The sequence below is a fragment of the Lagenorhynchus albirostris genome, chromosome 7, assembly GCF_949774975.1.
Source record: "Lagenorhynchus albirostris chromosome 7, mLagAlb1.1, whole genome shotgun sequence".
Classification (NCBI taxonomy): domain Eukaryota; kingdom Metazoa; phylum Chordata; class Mammalia; order Artiodactyla; family Delphinidae; genus Lagenorhynchus; species Lagenorhynchus albirostris.
In genome coordinates, this window is record NC_083101.1 from 36,356,253 (window position 1) to 36,376,865 (window position 20,613).

General features: G+C 36.4%; 1 protein-coding gene and 1 long non-coding RNA gene across 10 annotated transcripts in view; one reads left to right on the plus strand and one right to left on the minus strand.

Moving 5' to 3' along the window:
• Positions 1–20,613, plus strand: part of RNF38 (ring finger protein 38) — a 123,730-nt gene that overhangs the window by 94,355 nt on the left and 8,762 nt on the right. For 8 of the 9 annotated variants that reach the window (XM_060154833.1, XM_060154834.1, XM_060154835.1 and 5 more), the window contains 5 exons: positions 13,463–13,630; positions 14,845–15,015; positions 17,032–17,193; positions 17,682–17,788; positions 19,164–19,248. In XM_060154833.1, the coding sequence (XP_060010816.1) occupies positions 13,463–13,630; positions 14,845–15,015; positions 17,032–17,193; positions 17,682–17,788; positions 19,164–19,248 (693 nt within the window). Of the gene's footprint in view, positions 1–13,462; positions 13,631–14,844; positions 15,016–17,031; positions 17,194–17,681; positions 17,789–18,285; positions 18,485–19,163; positions 19,249–20,613 lie in introns of those variants that run through there. The other variant, XM_060154832.1, reaches the window with a different exon arrangement.
• The window catches only part of LOC132523523 (uncharacterized), a 35,049-nt gene continuing 33,753 nt past the window's right edge, over positions 19,318–20,613 (minus strand). The window contains exon 3 of the long non-coding RNA XR_009541551.1: positions 19,318–19,556. This is a non-coding gene — a long non-coding RNA (uncharacterized LOC132523523). The remainder of the gene's footprint in view (positions 19,557–20,613) is intronic.

Genomic DNA, 20,613 nt, shown 5'->3' on the forward strand with positions numbered 1-20,613 from the left:
CAAGAAATTTTATAAACCTTCATTATGAACACAAATTGCTTGAGTAATTAGGGTGAAATGTTACAGAATAAACCAAAAGGAATTGGGATGAATAACTTACCAGGCAAACAACTAAAATTAATGATTTGAAAATCTATTCTTTTAATAAGGGAAGTAGCACAAAGAAAACCCAATCCTAGTGCTTTGAAAAGTTGGTAAGGATGGCACACCTCTTCTGAGCTTGGTTATAGAAAAAAGAACAAATGTAAAGAAGAGTAGGAATGATAAAAAGATATATCTCTATATGTAGGAAACATTCAAAGAATTTTTTCAGTTGTAAAATGAAAATAGCACCTGTTTCATAAGGGGTGTTGAAAGAATTAAGAGTTAATCCATTCTGAGCACTTAAACTAGTGCAAGTGGTAAGTGCTCAAGTATTGCTTCATTATTAACTATTATAATGAAATTTTATATATAACCCTGGGGGGGACAAAAGAAAACTTGAAGTTCCAAAAATTGACCCAATAATAACAGGAAAATTTGAATTACCACAGAAGTGTGAAAGCTAATCAGAGATTTACCAAGGCACGGTGACAAGATAGCTTCACAGCTGTTTTCTCTAACCTTTAGAGAGTGCTCAAATAATTCCAGGCAGCTTTTTTTTAATAAGTCAAACTCTCTATTTTGTGAAACCAGCATAGTTTTAATACCAAAAGCAAATAAAGATAGTAATCCCCCCAAACTCCCTAATGCATAGGCAGAATTTCTAAATAGATGTTTAAAAGTACACTATAGCACCATATCAAAAGAGTAATAAACTGTGACCAAATAAGATCTATTCCAAGTAAGAGACGATAGTTTTGTATGAAAATCATATCGCATTAGCAAATAATAGAAGAAAAAGCATATGATTATAATCAAAAGATGTTGAAAAGTCAGTTAAAGTTTACTAAGAACTCTAACAAAATAGAGCAAGAAGGAAATTAATTATAATAAATAAAACTAATAGCAAGTATCCTAATCTGTGAGTGACAAATCAGTAACTAGAGAGATACTTGCTCTGTTCGTATTTATTCAGTGTTATGTTAGGAGTTCTACCAAATGCAGAATGATATTGTAATGGATATAAAACATTGAAAGAAATCATTGTATCTTTCTCCCTCTCATTATATAATTGTAGTAGAAGAAAACACAAAATATTCTAGTTTGAAAGAATTTGATACAGTGCCTAAATGCAAATTACATGTACAGAAAGCAATAACTTATGTCGATCAGCTGATGAATAGATGCAATACGGTGTATCTGTGCAGTGGAATATTACTCAAAAAGTAGTGAAGTACTAATTCATGCTACCACATGGGTTAACCTTGAAAACATGCTTAGTAAAAGAAGCCAGTCACAAAAGGCTACAGATTCACAGTTTGTATGATTTCATTTATATGAAATGTCTAAAATAGGCAAATCCATAGAAACAAAGTATGAATGAAGTGATTGCTTATCATTAGTAGAATAAATTAGGATACCTTCATACCATGGAATGAATCTATTACAAAGAATTACTTAGAATTATGCCAGGAATGTGAGTGATATCTGCAAGATATGGTTGAGCAAGAAAAACAAAATTGAGGCAAGTGTTACGTTCAATTTTGTAAAACATGGTGATTAAATATTTGTATACATAGGACTCTGAACATAGAGAAAAATACAGAGAAATATATACTAGGCGTGAGGGGGGTGAGTGCTAAAGTGAAGGGAAAGGGAAGGAGGGTAGAGATGGAACCAAAGAAAGAAAAGGAAAAGACTTAATTTCAGAAAAGATGGTATCTCGTTTATGTAAAGTTACTTATTGAGTCTACATATTGAAAAATGAAACAATTGCATATGTAAACACCAGAACAACACAAGACGTAGAAAACCTGAACAGACCAATAGCTATGGAAGAAATTAAAGGCATAATAAAAAACCTGTCTTTATAGATTACATCTGAATTCTGTCTAATCTCTATAAAGAACTGAAAGTTCCAATTTAAACTGTTCCACATCATAGACAAAGATAGAAATTTTCAAAGTATATTTTGTGAAGCTTACATAACCTTAATAATAAAACCTCAGACAGTACAACAGATGAAAGCGTTCAACTAGTTTCCCTCTTGAATACAGATGCAGATGCTTTAAATAATAAACCATAGCTAGTGTTATACTAAAATAGTCTATTAGCAAAGTTGAAATAATGATTATTAGAGTTTATCCTGGCAGTGCAGGATAAGTTCAACATTAGGAAAACTTTTTTTTAGTTTGTTTTTGTTTTGGGCTGCGTTGGTGCTGCGTTGGGTCTTTGTTGCTGTGCGCGGGCTTTCTCTAGTTGCGGCGAGCAGGGGCTACTCTTTGTTGCCGTGCGTGGGCTTCTCCTTGCGGTGGCTTCTCTTGTTGTGGAGCACAGGCTCTAGAGCGGAGGCTCAGTAGTTGTGGCGCACAGGCTTAGTTGCCCCATGGTAGGTGGGATCTTCTTGGACCGGTGCTCAAACCTGTGTCCCCTGCATTGGCAGACGGATTCTTAACCACTGCGCCACCAGGGAAGCCCAGGAAATGTTTTAAGGTAATAGATTTCATCAACACTCTAAAGGGAGAATGTTTTGTTAATAGATGCAAAAATATAAAATTTAGCCATCATGTCCAATAAAAGGTCTTATAATGGAAGAGGGAGTTTTATTTTCTAGAGCTGGTAGGCAAGGTTATTGAGACCGTCCCCATTGATTGAGGACAATTGACCATACTAGATAAATTATTAATATCCTAAAAGCATCAAAAGAGCTTAAAGATCAGAAGGAATTGCCAGGTCAAAATTTAAGGGATAGTAGGGATGATAGTTATATCCTGAAGGCATGTTGTTCATTTATGCAAACTTGAACTTCAATTTTAAGTCCCATCATGAGGCACAAGAGAACAGGAATCAGAGACCACTGTTTAAGGAGTCCCCTCCTACATAGGTGACCCTTCTTAGGTAAAATAGGCACCTTAAAGGGCTGTATCCTTAGAATAAGAGTGATCAGAAACAAATGTAATTTGCGGCCAAATTCATATCAGACTGTGAAATTAGTGAAAGTACTTGGGATGGCAGGGGCCTAGAAAACATGCAGATTCTCTTTGGAGAAAGAAATCTTCAGGCTAGTTTTCAAAAAATTCAGGGACAGTAAGCAGTAAACAAAGTTAACCAAGTATGTGAGGAAAAAAGGACTACAAATGAAAACCAACAGAAATAGATCTACAGTGAGTTCACATAATCTATTTTCTTTTTTTTCTTGATCTTTATTGGAGTATAATTGCTTCACAATACTGTGTTAGTTTCTGTTGCACAACGAAGCGTATCAGCCTTATGCGTACACATGTCCCCCTATCCCCTCCCTCTTTAGCCTCCCTCCCATCCTCCCCATCCCACCCTTCTATGTCATCTCAAAGCACTGAGCCAGTCTCCCTGTGCTACGCTGCTGCTTCTCACCAGCCAGCTATTTTACATTCAGTAGTGTATATATGTCGATGCTACTCTCACTTTGCCCCAGCTTCACCCTCCAACCCCATGTCCTTAAGTCCATTTTCTGTGTCTACCTCTTTATTCCTGCCCTGCAACTACGTTCATCAGTACCTTTTTTTTTTTAAGATTCCATATATATGCATTAGCATACAGTATTTGTTTTTCTCTTTCTGACTTACTTCACTCTGTATGACAGACTCTAGGTCCATCCACCTCACTACAAATAACTCAATTTCATTTCTTTTTATGGCTGAGTAATATTCCATTGTATATATGTGCCACATCTTCATTATCCATTCATCTTGTCAGTGGACATTTAGGTTGCTTCCATGTCCTGGCTATTGTAAATAGTGCTGCAGTGAACATTGTGGTACATGTCTCTTTCTGAATTATGGTTTTCTCAGGGTATATGCCCAGTAGTGGGATTGCTGGGTCATATGGTAGTTCTATTTTTAGTTGTTTTTTTTTTTTTTTGCGGCACGCAGGCCTCTCACCGTTGTGGCCTCTCCCGTTGCAGAGCACAGGCTCCAGACGTGCAGGCTCAGTGGCCATGGCTTACAGGCCTAGCCGCTCCAAGGCATGTGGGATCTTCCTGGACCGGGGAACGAACCTGCATCCCCTGCATCGGCAGGCGGACTCTCAACCACTGCGCCACCAGGGAAGCCCCTATTTTTAGTTTTTTAAGGAACCTCCATACTGTTCTCCATAGTGGCTGTATCAGTTTACATTCCTACCAACAGTGCAAGAGAGTTCCCTTTTCTCCACACCCTCTCTGACATTTACTGTTTGTAGATTTTTTGATGATGGCCGTTCTGAGCGTCAAGAGGTGATACCTCATTATAGTTTTGATTTGCATTTCTCTAATATTAATTAGTGATGTTGAGCATCTTTTCATGTGCCTCTTGGCCATCTGTATGTCTTCCTTGGTGAAATGTCTGTTTAGGTCTTCCACTCATTTTTTAACTGGATTATTTGTTTTTTTGATATTGAGCTCCATGAGCTGTTTGTATATTTTGGAAGTTAATCCTTTGTTGTTTCATTTGCAAATATTTTCTACCATTCTGAGGGTTGTCTTTTTGTCTTGTTTACGGTTTCCTTTGCTGTGCAAAAGCTTTTAAGTTTAATTAAGTCCAGTTTGTTTATTTTTGTTTTTATTTCTGTTACTTTAGGAGGTGGGTCAAAAAAGATCTTGCTGTGGTTTATGTCAAAGAGTGTTTTTCCTATGTTTTCCTCTAAGAGTTTTATAGTGTCTGGTCTTACATTTAGGTCTTTAATCCACTTTGAGTTTATTTTTGTGTATGGTGTTAGGGAGTGTTCTAATTTCATTCTTGTACATGTAGCTGCCCAATTTTCCCAGCACCACTTATTGAAGAGGCTGTCTTTTCTCCATTGTATGTTCTTGCCTCCTTTGTTGTAAATTAGGTGCCCATATGTGCGTGGGTTTATCTCTGGGCATTCTATCTTGTACCATTGATCTGTATTTCTGTTTTTATGCCAGTACCATACTGTCTTGAATACTGTAGCTTTGTGGTATAGTTTGAAGTCAGGGAGCCTGATTCCTCCAACTCCGTTTTTCTTTCTCAAGATTACTTTGGCTATTCGGGGTCTTTTGTGTTTCCATACAAATTGTAAAGTTTTTTGTTCTAATTCTGTGAAGGATGCCATTGGTAGTTTGATAGGGATTGCATTGAATCTGTAGATTGCTGTATTGTGATCTGTAGATAACAATATTGATTCTTCCAATCCAAGAACATGGTATATTTCTCCATCTGTTTATGTCATTTTTGATTTCTTTCGTCAGTGTTACATAGTTTGCTGAGTACAAGTCTTTCGCCTCCTTAGGCAGGTTTATTCCTAGGTATTTTATTCTTTTTGTTGCGGTGGTAAATGGGAGTGTTTCCTTAATTTCTCTTTCTGATTTTTCGTTGTTGGTGTATAGGAATGCCAGAGATTTCTGTGCATTAATTTTGTATCCTGCAACCTTACCGAATCCATTGATTAGTTCTAGTAGTTTTCTGGTGGCATCTTAGGATTTTCTATGTATAGTATCACGTCATCTGCAAACGGTGACGGTTTTACTGCTTCTTTTCCAATTTGTATTCCTTTTCTTTCTTTTTCTTCTCTGATTGCCGTGGCTAGGACTTCCAAGACTATGTTGAATAATAGTGGCAAGAGTGGACATCCTTGTCTTGTTCCTGATCTTAGTGGAAATGCTTTCAGTTTTTCACCATTGAGTATGATGTTTGCTGTGGGTTTGTCATATTTGGCCTTTATTATGTTGAGGTAGGTTCCTTCTATGCCCATTTTCTGGAGAGTTTTTATCATAAATTGGTGTTGAATTTTGTCAAAAGCTTTTTCTGCATCTGAGATCATATGGTTTTTATTCCTTAATTTGTTAATGTGGTGTATCACATTGATTGATTTGCGTATATTGAAGAATCCTTGCATCCCTGGGATAAATCCCACTTGATCATGGTGATCCTTTTAATGTGCTGTTGGATTCTGTTTGCTAGTATTTTGTTCAGGATTTTTGTATCTATGTTCATCAGTGATATTGGTCTATAATTTTCTTTTTTTGTGTTATATTTTTCTGGTTTTGGTATCAGGGTGATGGTGGTTTCGTAGAATGAATTTGGGAGTGTTTCTCCCTCTGCAGTTTTTTGGAAGAGTTTGAGAAGGATCGGTATTAGCTCTTCTTTACATGTTTGATAGAATTCGCCTGTGAAGCCATCTGGTCCTGGACTTTTGTTTGTTGGAATATTTTTAATTATGTTTTCAATTTAATTACTTATGTTAGGTCTGTTTATATTTTCTAATTCTTCCTGGTTCAGTCTTGTAAAATTGTACCTTTCCAAGAATTTGTCCATTTCTTCATGGTTGTCCATTTTATTGGCATATAGTTGTTTGTAGTAGTCTTTTATAAAACTTTGTATTTCTCCAGTGTCAGTTGTGATTTCTCTTTTTTCATTTTTAATTTTATTGATTTGTGTCCTCTCCCTTTTTTCTTGATGAGTCTGGCTAAGTGTTTATCAATTATGTTTATCTTCTCAAAGAGCCAGGTTTTAGTTTTATTGATCTTTGCTGTTGTTTTCTTTGTTTATATTTCATTTATTTCTGCTCTGATCTTTATGATTTCTTTCTTTCTACTGACTTTGGGTTTTCTTTGTTCTTCTTTCTCTAGTTGTTTTAAGTATAGGGTTAGATTGTTTATTTGAGATTTTTCTTGTTTCTTGAGGTGAGATTGAATTGCTATAAACTTCCCTCTTAGAACTACTTTTGCTGCATCCCATAGGTTTAGGGTCGTCGTGTTTTTGTTGTCATTTGTTTCTATGTATTTTTTAATTTCTTCTTTGATTTCTTCAGTGATCTCTTGGTTATCGACTAGCGCAGTGTTTAGCCTCCATGTATTTGTGTTTTTACAGGTTTTTCCCTGTAATTGATTACCAATCTCATAGCGTTGTGGTCAGAAAAGATGCATGCTATGATTTCAATTTTCTTAAATTTTCCGAGGCTTGATTTGTGACCCAAGATGTGATCTGTCCTGGAGGATGTTCCATGTCCACTTGAGAAGAAAGTGTATTCTGCCACTTGTGGGTGTAGTGTTCTATAAATATCCATTAGATCTGTCTGATCTATTGTGTCATTTAAAGCTTGTGTTTCCTTCTTTATTTTGTTTGGATGATCTGTCCATTGGTGTAAGTGGGGTGTTAAAAGTCCCCTACTATTATTGTGTTACTGTCGATCTCTCCTTTCATGGTTGTTAGCATTTGCCTTATGTATTGAAGTGCTCCTATGTTGGGTGCATAAACATTTATAATTGTTATATCTTATTCTTAGATTGATCCTTTGATCATTATGTAGTGTCCCTCCTTAGCCCTGTTAACAGTCTTTATTTTAAAGTCTATTTTATCTGATACGAGTATTGCTACTTCAGCTTCCTTTTGATTTCCATTTGCATGGGATATCTTTTTCCATCCCTTCACTTTCAGTCTGTATTTGTCCCTAGGTCTGAAGTGGGTCTCTTGTAGACAGCATATATATGGGTCTTGTTTTTGTATCCATTCAGCCAGTCTGTGTCTTTTGGTTGGGGCATCTAATCTGTTTACATTCAGGTTTATTGTTGATATGTATGTTCCTATTACCATTCTCTTAATTGTTTTGGGTTTGTTTTTGTGGGGTTTTTTCTTCTCTTGTGTTTCCCACTTAGAGAAATTTCTTTAGCATTTGTTGTAAAGCTGGTTTGATGGTGCTGAATTCTCTTAGCTTTTGTTTGTCTGAAAAGCTTTTGACTGCTCCGTAGAATCTGAATGAGATCCTTGCCTTGGTTGTAGGTTTTTCTCTTTCATTACTTTAAGTATATTCTGCCACTCCCTTCTGGCCTTCAGAATTTCCGCTGAAAAATCAGCTGATAACCTTATAGGGATTCCTTTGTATGTTATTTTTTGTTTTTCCCTTGCTGCTTTTAATATTTTTTCTTTGAATTTAATTTTTGTTAGTTTGGTTAATATGTATCTTGGTGTGTTTTTCCTAGGGTTTATCCTGTATGGGACTCTCTGTGCTTCCTGGACTTGGGTGACTATTTCCTTTCCCATGTTAGGGAAGTTTTCCACTATAATCTCTTCAAATATTTTCTCAGACCCTTTCTTTTTCTCTTCTTCTTCTGGGACCCCTGTAATTCGAATGTTGGTGCATTTAGTATTGTCCCAGAGGTCTGTGAGATTGTCTTCAATTCTTTTCATTCTTATTTCTTTATTCTGCTCCTCAGCAGTTATTTCCACCATTTTGTCTTCCAGCTCACTTATTCATTCTTTTGCCTCAGTTATTCTGTTATTGATTCCTTCTAGTGTATTTTTCATTTCATTTATTGTGTTGTTCATCTCTGTTTGTTTGTTCTTTAGTTCTTCTAGATCTTTGTTAAACATTTCTTGTATTTTCTCAATCATGCCTCCATTCTGTTTCCGAGATTCTGGATCTTCTTTACTGTCATTACTCTGAATTCTTTTTCAGGTAGATTGACTTTTTCCTCTTCATTTATTTGGTCTTATAGGTTTTTACCTTGCTCCTTCATCTGTGACATATGTTTTTGCACCCTCTCTCTCTCTTTTTTTTTTATGAGTGCGATTGTGATCCTGTCTTAATGGTGGTTTGGCCTGAGACTTCTAACACTGCGGTTTGTAGGCTGTTGGGTAGAGCTGGGTCTTGGTGCTGAGATGCGGAACTCCGTGAGACCTCACTCTGATGAATGTTGCCTGGGGTCTGAGGTTCTCTGCTAGTCCAGTGGTTCGGCCTCAGAGCTCCCACCACAGGAGCTTCAGCCTGACCCCAGGCTTGTGAACCAAGATCCTGCAAGCTGCCTGGGGCACGGTTGGGGCGGTGGGAACCACAACAATAACAAAGTAAAAAATAAAATTAGACTAGGAAACTAACAGATGTTAGGAAGAATATAAAAATAAAAGTATAGATGAAACAACAGCTGGAAGGTACATCAGTACCACAGTAGTAAAAAGGAGGGGGGAAAAGGAAAAAAAGTGGGGGGGAGGCCTTGGCTGTGGAGGGCGGGGCCTAAGCAACGGTGAGGTTTGGGCGGTGGGTGGGGCCAATGCTCAGGACCCACAGGGCTGGAAAAGGCCCTGTGGGGGGTGGGGCTTAGGCTCAAGGAACAGAAAGAACCCAGGTATGCCCCCCACTTCTGGTCTCAGAGGGCAGGGGACCTCACCTGGGAGCCCAGAAGGCTTCCTGGGCTCGAGTGGGTGGGGCAAACTCCCTCCCACCTCTCCTCCTCTGGTCTGGGAGGGCCCCTCCCACCTGCCTCTCCTGATCTCCCTGGCCTGAGGGGCACTGATCCTGTCTGGCCTGCATTTCTCCTCCCCACTCAGTCCCCCTACATCCTACTAGTTCACTTTGGGGTTCCTCCCATCTCCTTGGCCATCAGAGTCCCCCACCAGCAGCTGGCAGGTGCCCTAGTTGTGGGGAGATGCTAGCTCCGCATATTCCCACACAGCCATCTTCTGCGTTTGTTCCACATAACCTATTTCAAACAGCATAATTAATGGTAAAACTTTGAGTGCTTTGAGTGTTGTCTTTTAGAAATAAGTACTGAAACATTTATGAAGTGATAGGTTCCTAGGATTTGCTTCAGCAAAGTACAGGAAGGGGAGAAGTTGATGGGAGTGGATTGGATATATGGTTTTGTGGTTTTGGAGGCTATATGCTAGATATGGGGGTTCAGTATACTGGTATTGAACATGTTTGAAATTCCCCATAATAAATATGCAAATAAGAAAGTAACATTGAAAAATCAAAATAATACAAAGGAAGTTAAGAATCTTTAAAAGATGTTCAAGCCCTCTATGTAGAAGATTGTAAAACTGTCTAAATACTAAAAGATTTGGCTTGAAAGATCAAAATTTGTAAAAACTGTCTGCTTTCAAAACTGACATACAGGGTGAGTAGAATTAGTGTACTCCCAAGTAAATTTCCAGTTAAGTTTTTTGATGTTACTTGAGAAGCTGATTCTGCAATTTCTATGACATTTTAAAGGACCTGGGATTATCCAGAGCAGGGAAAAGCAGAGTATTGCTGGCTGTTTTTGTAGAGTCTTATTGGGATACAACTATGCTTATTTATTTATCTGTCATTTGTGGCTGCTTTGTGCAGGGACCAGGATGGCCCACAAGCTTAAAGTATTTACTTTTCTGGCCCTATATGAAATAGTTGGCCAACTAACGCTCTGGTCTAGAATCTCTAAGGCCACTTGGTCCTCAGAGTATGTCTTGGATCAGCTGATCAGCAGCAGCAGCATCACCTAGACATTTGTTAAAAATGCAGATTCTCAGACTATACAATAGACTTACTAGGTAAGGGATCCAGCAATCTGTTTTAACCCAGGTGATTCTAATGCACACTACAATTAAGAGAACCTCTGGTGTATAATTCTGAAGTAGAACAAGGTGGGTAGAGTAGCTCTTCCAATTATTAGGACTAATTATAAAGCTATATGAAGGTATTTTTGCCAGAATAATTAAATATGCTAGTGAAATAGAATATAAGCTCAGAGATAAACTAACAGATTTAAGAATACTTTATATGTGATATATAACTGCAGATGAGTTGGGAGAAGACAGAAGTTTTAATAAATGATGCTGGGACAATTAGATATCCAAATGAAAACATGAAACTGGATCCTTTATCTCATACCATCTACAAATGTCAGTTCCAGGTAGATTAAAGATGTAAATGTTAATGGCAATATAAGCTTTTAAGAAAGTAAAATGGGAATGGCTTCATGACCTTAAGTAGGGAAGGCTTTCTTTAAGACATAGGAAAAGCACTAACTATACGGAGAACTGTTGATAAATTAAAGAACTTATGTCCATTGTGAGAAATAGACTTAGACATATATTTTGGTCACTTAATTGTTGGCAAAAATGCCAAGGGAATTGCAGGAGAGAAAGGAAGGTCTTTTTCAGTAATGGTGTGAAAACAACTGGATATCTATGTGGATAAATTTGAACCTTGGCTCCTACTTCATATAGTACACAAAAATAAAGTTGGTTTCTAGATTTAAATGTGAAAGATAAAGAAAATAAAATAAAAGAGATGTCTTCATAAGGTAGGCAAAGATTTCTTAAACAGGATATATGAAGGTACTAGCTGCTTGGTAAAACACCAACATACTGGATTTCATTAAAATAAAAAATTTCTGCTCATCCAAAAGCCAGTATTTTAAAGGTGAAAAAGCAAGCCACTGTCTGGAAGAAAATATTCTCAATACTATGTCTGAGAAGGGAGTAGAATCCAGAACATTAAAGATTTTGTATACATATCCATTAAAATCAGATCTAAGATAGGTGCCTGTGAGCATCATTTTTGAAGGTTCATTAGTAACGCAGAAAGACAAGAGTAATAATTGTGTTGAGTCTTAGCAAATATAGTTGTATACATAGAAAAGGAGATTGTAATTTTTAAAAGTACTAGAATTAAAAAATTGGATAACGTTGTTAGATTCGAGAAACATAAAATTAGTAACTTTTCTCATTACTAGCACTTAACCAATTTGACGTGGGGACTTCCCTGGCGATCCAGTGGTTAAGACTCTGAGCTTCCACTGCAGGGGGCAAGTGTTTGATCCCTGGTTGGGGGACTAAGATCCCACATGCCATGTGGTATGGCCAAAAAAGAAAAAGAAAGAAGAAAAAAGGCAGTTTGACATGGAAATAGAGAAAAATAATCTATCAGCAATATAACAAAGTCTACAAACTTACAAAAGAATTTTGAGGAATAAATTTAATAAGAATAATATAATCTTTATGAAGAAAACTAATTTCTTGAAGGTACAGTACTGTAGTAGTGAACATGTAATGACATGTATTCCAAAGAAAAGCTGTAATATAAAATTATGTCCTTTGTAAAATAACATTTAATACAATTAATATAAATTAGGATTCCAGTGGGTTTTGAAACTGGATAAAATTACTTAAGGTTATTTACATAAGAATAAATGTGTGAAAATGGCCCAAAAATAAAATGAAAAGAAAGTATGGTAATGAGAAGAATTTGTCTTACTAGCTACTAACTTTTCTAGTAAGATACTAGAATTGACACAGCACAAATTTGGCAGGAAATAGATCCAGGTATGTTTGGGAAGTTATTGATGGAAAAAAGATGTACTTCAGTTTAGAGGAAAAGGGAGGGTTTATTTACCATTAAATAAAGGGTTTAATAGAAGATAAAACATGAACTGGGAAAATATTTTTGTTCCACGTATCTCTAATTAGAAAGCCAAACTATAATGTTAATGGACAACCTTGTAGAAAGTGGGCAGTGAGCAAAGGCTATAGATTATTTACATAAATATGTAATGGTTAATAAACATATTAAAAGATGTTGAACCTTTCTAATCAGAGAAATGCAAATTTAAAGCAAGCCGGTTGTGATATTGTTTTTTTTCACCTCCCCCATTCTTCTAGTAGGTAAGCATGCTTGTAATGCAAATACATCTACCTGGAATGGAGGTGCTGGGAGTCCTATTGTTACTGTTGAGATTGTGACTTAATCCATCCAGACTTTTGCTAAAGTTTAAAATACATTCACCCCTTTACCCAGTCACCCCTATGAAATAAATGAAACTAATATGTAAGGATATATGTTCAGTGACATTTTTTATGGTTGTATTTGAATTGGTAAAAAGAGTGAATACAACTTGAATGTCCACTAGTATATAAATGATAGGACTGTGTTAAAGTGATGAGTGTACTTGAAATATCTTGTTAGTGTCAGAAAGAATGAATTGCTTTTAATTTCCTTGAAGAGATATCTACAATATTAATTGAAAAAAGTAAGTTGCAGGGTAATATCTCATTTCTGTTAAGAACAAAACCAAACATGACAATAGTTCATGGATAATCATGCTAGCATATGTTTATATACTCATGGAGAATGATGTGGGAGAACACATTATTAATATTGATTTCTTCCAGATAGGTAGCGTGGGAATAAAACTGGCCAGGAGAGAAGGAAATTATTTAACTTTTTAAAAATGCTATCAATACTTTACATTGTTTCACTAGTTGCAATTAAACAAAGTTTTTTTTTCTGTTGAATGTCACCAGGTCATTAGAAGATATGTTTCATTTTTCCAAATGTCCTCTTTAGAAAAATTTTCTGCTCTTAAGAGCAGGCTAGAAGAGTTAATATAGCAATTCATTATTCTCCTGGACTTTTTAAGTCTTTTTGAGGGAAGACTTTAGACCCAAGTCACTGGGTATCATATAGTACTCTTGAAACAGTCACCTTTCTTTTCTTTTGATAAGAATATTTTGGTTGAAACTGTAATACATTGTGAAAATATGTGCAGTGAAGAGGAGAATCAATAAATGCCCAGATCTTAATTTTTAATAGTTGATGTTTTATCCAAACAGTTAAAACTTCTAATGTTCTGTTTTTCTTTCCTTAGCTCCATCAGGGCACCGTTCCTGTTTCTTACACAGTAACAACAGTGGCACCACATGGGATTCCCCTCTGCACAGGCCAGCACATCCCTGCTTGCAGTACACAACAGGTCCCAGGATGCTCTGTGGTTTTCAGTGGACAGCACCTCCCTGTCTGTAGTGTGCCTCCTCCAGTAAGTCTGTGCAGTCCTTCTTTAGAGTGGCTAAATGTGTTATATAAGCAAAACCTGAGAGACTTGTACCTTTTCAGTTTCAAGTAAAAAAGGCAATTTTATTGCAACAGAAATTTCAATAGCACCTGTACAGTAACAGTTTAATAAAATTAGCTTTAAAACTTGATAACGTTTTTACATTAATTAAATTACACATATTTTAATATCCTTTGAAGGTCAAAGCATGTTCCTCACATATCAGCACTTTATAATTAAACCTTGATAAAGACTGGGCTTGGGGTTTTAACATAGGATATTGGACTGGTTAGTAATAAAGTCTCAGAGACTTTAGTGATCAACATTAATAGTCTCAGCACTTACTGGGTTTTAACAGGCACTTTGAATACTTGGTCTTACTTATTCCTCACTATAGGAAGCCTGATGAAACTGAAAATGACTTTAATATCATAAAGAAAAATTAGCTTGAGAAAACAGGGGTTCACGCTCACTTCTTTCTGCCTCTTACAAGCTATGCTTTATCCTTTACCAGCCCCCAGTCTATCCTCCTTATTTCAAAAATGAGGTTGCTGAAAACCAGAGGATTTAAATGACTTGTCGAAGGTCAATAATGTCTTCAAAGTAAATCACTTTGCTAAATCTTAATATAATCCTAATATCCGTGTTTGAATTTGAGATTAAAACAAACACATACATACAAATACCAACACCAATTTAACAGATTAATTTACCCATGCTTGGTTTCTCAGTAATAGATTATAGAACCAGTGTTCTAAATTAGCAGACTAAAATATTGAGAGACCATAAAGCATTTAGTTGTGAGTTGGGCTCTTAGAAATAAAATCTACAAGATTGAAAAGGAGAGCTTCTTGGAAAGTAGTAGTATCTGCTGTATTTTAAACCAAGTGGAAAGAGATTCCTCTTCTGTGCAGCACTTTCCCTCCATTTCATAGGTGTTACAAAAGCTTAAGTAAAAGGTACGTGTTTTGACTGGTTTATAAGAACTATATAAGATCCAGAATAATTACTAGTTACCATTATTTTACTAACAGATGCAAAATACACTAGTATTTCATTGTTAATATAGGTTATTAAAACGTTTTGGTATGATTTTTGGGAGGGATATGGCAGTAACATTTTAATCTCACTGTATAGGTTTTTTAAAATTAATTATATATTCTAATACTTTTAACAAAAAATAATGGTTTCTCTTACAGATGCTTCAAGCATGTTCAGTTCAGCACTTACCAGTACCATACGCTGCGTTTCCACCCCTTATTTCTAGCGATCCATTTCTTTTACATCCTCCTCACCTTTCTCCCCATCATCCTCCTCATTTGCCACCTCCAGGCCAGTTTGTCCCTTTTCAAACACAGCAGTCACGATCGGTAGGTATCTCTACTCTTACTTATATCCTTAACTTTCACAGAATGTTTAGACCTAAAAGACAGATTAATTCAGTAGATGTAAGTTGTTACCATTTAAAAATTATAACTTAGGCACTTCTGTGGTTCTTAAAAGAATTAAGGAATCCCCACTGATACAAATATATATAGATATAATTTATCTAGAATTATCTTGGCTTCTTAAGTTTTTCTAGTTATTTTATATGTCACTTATCTAATCAAATTTATTCTTTCGTATCTGCAGTCCTTTGGGAAGTAAATGTAAAAAAAATACAGTCTGGTTTTTCCTTTCATGTGTTTCTAAAATGGAAAATGAAAATATTATAGAATTATTTATACTCGTTAGAATAATATTTATATTCATTTAGGCAAGTAAATTAATCCTTTGAACCTCAACTGTTTTTTCCAAAGGCTGGTTTTCTACTGTGTTTTGATGAAAAGTATATGAGATAGTCTATTAATATAGTTAACTCTGTCCTGGGGATGGAATGTAGCTGAGAGGCATATTATTTCACCGGGCTGGAAGAGGTAAGCACTGTATCAGTGGAAGGAAAGACACAGGAAGAAGACCCCATTGTTTTTTTAGACAGGCCAAGTTGAACCATCTGAACCATCAGGCATTAAGGGAGAATAGGGGAAAGAACATATAGAAATGGTTAGAGTGCAACTGGAGTGGAAATGGTTGGCCCTGTGAAAGGAGTTTGACGGTTACTCTAGCAGAGCCTGACCATCCTTTACTTAGGATTTATGCCCCATGCTCGGTCTCAGGCAGAGGTGAGAGGTGAGGTTACCTGGCTAATCTGAAAAGTTAAAGTTATTCCTACCAAAAAATCTTTTATTAGAATCAGGATAGGATTCATGCCAGGATGTTCCTTAGGAAGCTTTTCCCGTACCTGGGAATTCAAGGTTAAAACTAAATTTAGTCATCATACAAGCATACATAAACTTCCTCAATCAAGCGTACATAAGCTTCCAAAGTAAAGTGTTAGCAGTTACTTGTATTTGAATACTGTGTTGCCATTTTCTAACTGTGGAAAGAAGTTAGACTAACATTTAAGAATGTATGTTCCCAAGAGAATCAAAATGAAAATATTATCCCCAAAATGTCCTAATAGCCAAAAAGTGGAAACAGTCCAAAAGTCCATTAACTGATGAATGGATAAAGCATGGCATATCTACAGTTGATTATTATTCAACTATAAAAAGGAATGAAGTACTAATACACAAACTACACAAACACAAGATGGATAAACTTTGAAAACATTCTGCTAAGTGAAAGGAGCCAGATACAAGGGCCACATAGTATATGATTCCATATATATGAAATATCCAGAATAAGCAAATCTGTAGCAAATGTGCTTTGCATAGCACTGTGTGCTTTTTGAGCATTGTCTCAGTGTTCACAACGCACTTTTTAAGTAGGCTGTGAACATATCAGTTCTGTAGATGATAGTATTGAGGTTCAGATTATAAGTAATTTATATATAAGCCACATGGCTCATTAGTTGCAGTACCAAGAGTTTGTCTAATGCCAAAGCCTGTAAACTTTCTACTATAGTGTACAGCCTGCTGTGTTCTATTCCATTTAGCCTTATTTAGTTCTCATTTACAATATGTACTGTTTGATTTCATCTGTTAAAGGTTGTTTCTGAAAACCTGATGTAGGTCAGTGTGCCATGACTAAAAAAGTAATATTAACTTTCATATAATTGGCTTACTACATGACTTTTTGTCTTTCCTTCTGTCATTTTTAAAGAACGTTCAAATAGTGAAAAATATTTAATAACATGTTTGAGAGATTTTCTTACTGAAATTCAGTTAAAGGCAGTAAGATTTTACTATAGGCTGTATGTCCACATGTATGAATTTAGATTGATGTAAACATCAAGAAATGCATGACCTTAAAGATGTATTTTGGGGTTTTTGATTTTTGTTACTATAAAGTACAATCTGTTTAAATATTGGAAGTATATTAGTTTGCTTTTTCCCACCCCTCAGCCTCTGCAAAGGATAGAAAACGAAGTGGAACTCTTAGGAGAACATCTTCCTGTAGGAGGTTTTACTTACCCGCCATCAGCCCATCCCCCAACATTGCCTCCATCAGCTCCTTTGCAGTTCTTAACACATGATCCTTTGCATCAGGAGGTTTCCTTTGGAGTAGTAAGTTTTCATTCATTGTTATTAATTTATTACTTGATTACTTGTTTTGAGTTCTGTTTCCTTTTTTTTTTTAATATTTATTTATTTATTTGGCTGCACCAGGTCTTAGTTGCAGCATGCGGGATCTTTAGTTGTGGCATGTGGGATCTAGTTCCCTGACAAGGGATGGAACCCGGGCCCCCTGCATTGGGAGCACGGAGTCTTGACCACTGGACAACCAGGGAAGCCCCTCGAGTTCTTTTTCAGTATAACTCTACATGTTTAGAATTTTAAATGTATTCTTGCAGTCAGTTGGAAAATTATATTTAGAAGTACACCTAAGTGTACGTTTTAAACAAGCTGTCGCATCTGTGTTAACATTTAAGAAATACTAAATACCACTTGAACAGTAAACTTCCTAGGTTTTTAAAAAGAGACTTTATTCGACAGCTTAAAAAGTTGTGAACGTAGAATGATTTAAAATTGTTTTACCATTTTTTTCTCTACAGTCTTACCCTCCATTTATGCCTCGGAGGCTCACAGGACGTAGTAGATATCGATCCCAGCAGCCAATACCACCTCCCCCTTATCATCCCAGCTTACTGCCATATGTGTTGTAAGTTCTGTCTTTTTTATTTTAATGAGTTCTGAATTTTGACATCCTTGAGATTCTCTTTCCTTTATGAACATTTCTGTGTGGTATATATTTAATTTAGAGTGTGTTAGATATTTGTTTTTATTTAACAATATTAAGAGGTCCCCCCCTCTTTCACTTGTTAAGAGGTTGGGGTCGGGGGGACCATTTAAGGGTGAAAGAAAGAGCAAGGACAAGGTAGAAGTTGGGGGGCGTGGGGGAGAAATTTGTGAGCCAGAAGATAGGTTTAACGAATCAAAAGATAGAGAAGTTTAAATTTTTTGCCTCTTTTACGGCTGGCATCACTTGCCACCTTCTTTTGGTTATCGAGCATTTGATGATGCTACTTCTCTCAGAGGAAGAGGGAGAAAGAAGTTGTATTTTTGTGCCTTAGAAATACTCTTCTAGGATTAAGTTTGTAACAGAAACACCCATAGCTTAAATATGACAATTCTTTATTTCTTTCTCATGTAATAAAGTCTAGAAGTAGGCAGTTCAAACATGGTTTGTTAGCTCCATAACCCTGAGGAATGATTCTACTATCTTCAGAATTTTATGGCTTCCTCTGCATGATATAAGATGACTCCTCAGGCTCTAGCCATTACATCCACATTCCAGCTAGCAAAAATGAAGATGGATCTCTCTGCCTACCTGCCTCCTCTCAAGGATACTTCCTAGAAATTGCATGTATGACTCCTGCCTACGCCCCATTGGCCAGAATTTAGTCTCATGTCTGTAACTACCTTCTAGGAAGGCTGGGGAATGTTATCTTTATACCAGAGGGCCATGTGCCTGTATCATACTATTTTGATAATTGTAGCTTTATTGTAAGTCTTAAAATCAGATGGTATAAATCTCCCAACTTCATTCTTAAACTGATTTTATTTAAAGTCTTTTTCATGTCCATATAAATTTTAAAATCAGCAATCAGTTTCTACTTTTAAAAAGTTGGCATTGTGGTAGGGATTACATGAAATCTGTAGGTGAGTTTTGGAAGAGAATTGACATCTTTAACAGTATTGAGTCTTCTGGCCTACTTATATGGTATATTTCTCTATTCATCTTTTAAAATTTATCCTAGCAGTATTTTTACAGTTTATATTATACAGGTCTTGCACATGTTTAGTTAAATTCATCCATAATGTTTCATGTTTTTTTATGCTGTTGTGAATGGTATTTTTTTAATGTCAGTTTTTAATTGTTTATTACTAGTGAAGTCAGTTTCTTTAAAAGGTTGTCACTGATCAACACTGACCATTCTTTATCCATTTAGCACTGGCCTTGTTCTTCTCATCCTGTTCATTGAAATAATGTATTAATGCATTATCAATGCTTGTGTTGCTTATTTTCATTGCAGATCAATGCTTCCAGTGCCACCTGCAGTGGGCCCAACTTTCAGCTTTGAATTGGATGTGGAAGATGGAGAGGTAGAAAATTACGAGGTTAGTAGGTGAAATGTGAATTAATTTGGGGAATTTTGTACGCATTAAAATATTGTGCTGCTCAACTCATTGATGTAATTAAACATTTATTAGGTAAATCCATTGTATATTTCAAGATACAGATGTGGGCTTCCCTGGTGGTGCAGTTGGTTGGGGGTCCGCCTGCCGATGCGAGGGACACGGGTTCGTGCCCCGGTCCGGGAAGATCCCACATGACGCGGAGCGGCTGGGCCTGTGAGCCATGGCCGCTGGGCCTGCACGTCCGGAGCCTGTGCTCCGTGGCGGAAGAGGCTGCAGGAATGAGAGGCCTACGTATCACAAAAAAAAAAGAAAAAAAAGATACAAATGTGTCAAAAATACTGTTCATCCTTAAAGATATTTCAGCATGTACCACACAGTTATGATAACAAAATAGACTTTGGTGCTCTATTAGAATTACATACAATTCCTGTGAAAGAATGTAAAAGAAAATGGTGAATTATGAGTGGATGTTCTGAAACCATGCCAGTTCTGAACTATGGGAACTGCAAATAGAAAAGAGTACATCTTGAAAGACATTTTAACACTGGAATCAACAGGAGTTGATCATTGAATGGTTTGTGGTAGTGTCAGGGTTATAAGTGGGAAGGTCGCAAGAGAAGATGCTTTGCAAAAGGACTACAATAGCTAGTGCAGAAGGCAAACTCAAAGATGATGGGGCAAATAGACAGTGTTGACATTGTCATATTATTTGAGGTTAGGAATAGGACAGACAGTTAAGGGTTGGAAGGCACATTTGGATTTGGAAATGTTGAATGTGAGTGACTATGTGACTGTTTTTGTACTGCCTTACCCCAGCCTCACTCTATTTATGAGTCTCTATTTATGCAGTATGAATACTGGAACAGGGTTTTTTTGTTCATTTTTTTAGGTGAATTGAACCTGGGAACAGGGAGGAAAGACACATATGCAAACACAGTCTTGCAGCACCTTTTTTTTTTGCATGTGGAAGAGATCAGGCCAAATGCTATCTATGTCCTTTTGTAATTTTTAAAATGCCATTATGTTACTTTCTGCATATACAGTCACAATGCAGTGTCCTTTGGATTGCATTCTCAGATTTCTTGAGAAAGGGGCTATAATAATTTCCTGTTTCTACACTGTTCATGCTAGTTTTGTACAGAGTAGTAAGAAAAGGAGTTGGTTATCCTTTAGGCATTCTGTATTAAAATTAAGTCATAAGTCATGTTGCTGAAAAGGACAGCTCTTTGTTAAATCATATACATATCAGTGAAAAAACAGTGATACATACCATCCTAGTATAAGAAAAATATTTTGTGTTTGGCATTGGAGTCCCTTTCTTGTTTTTTTTTAATTTTAATTTTA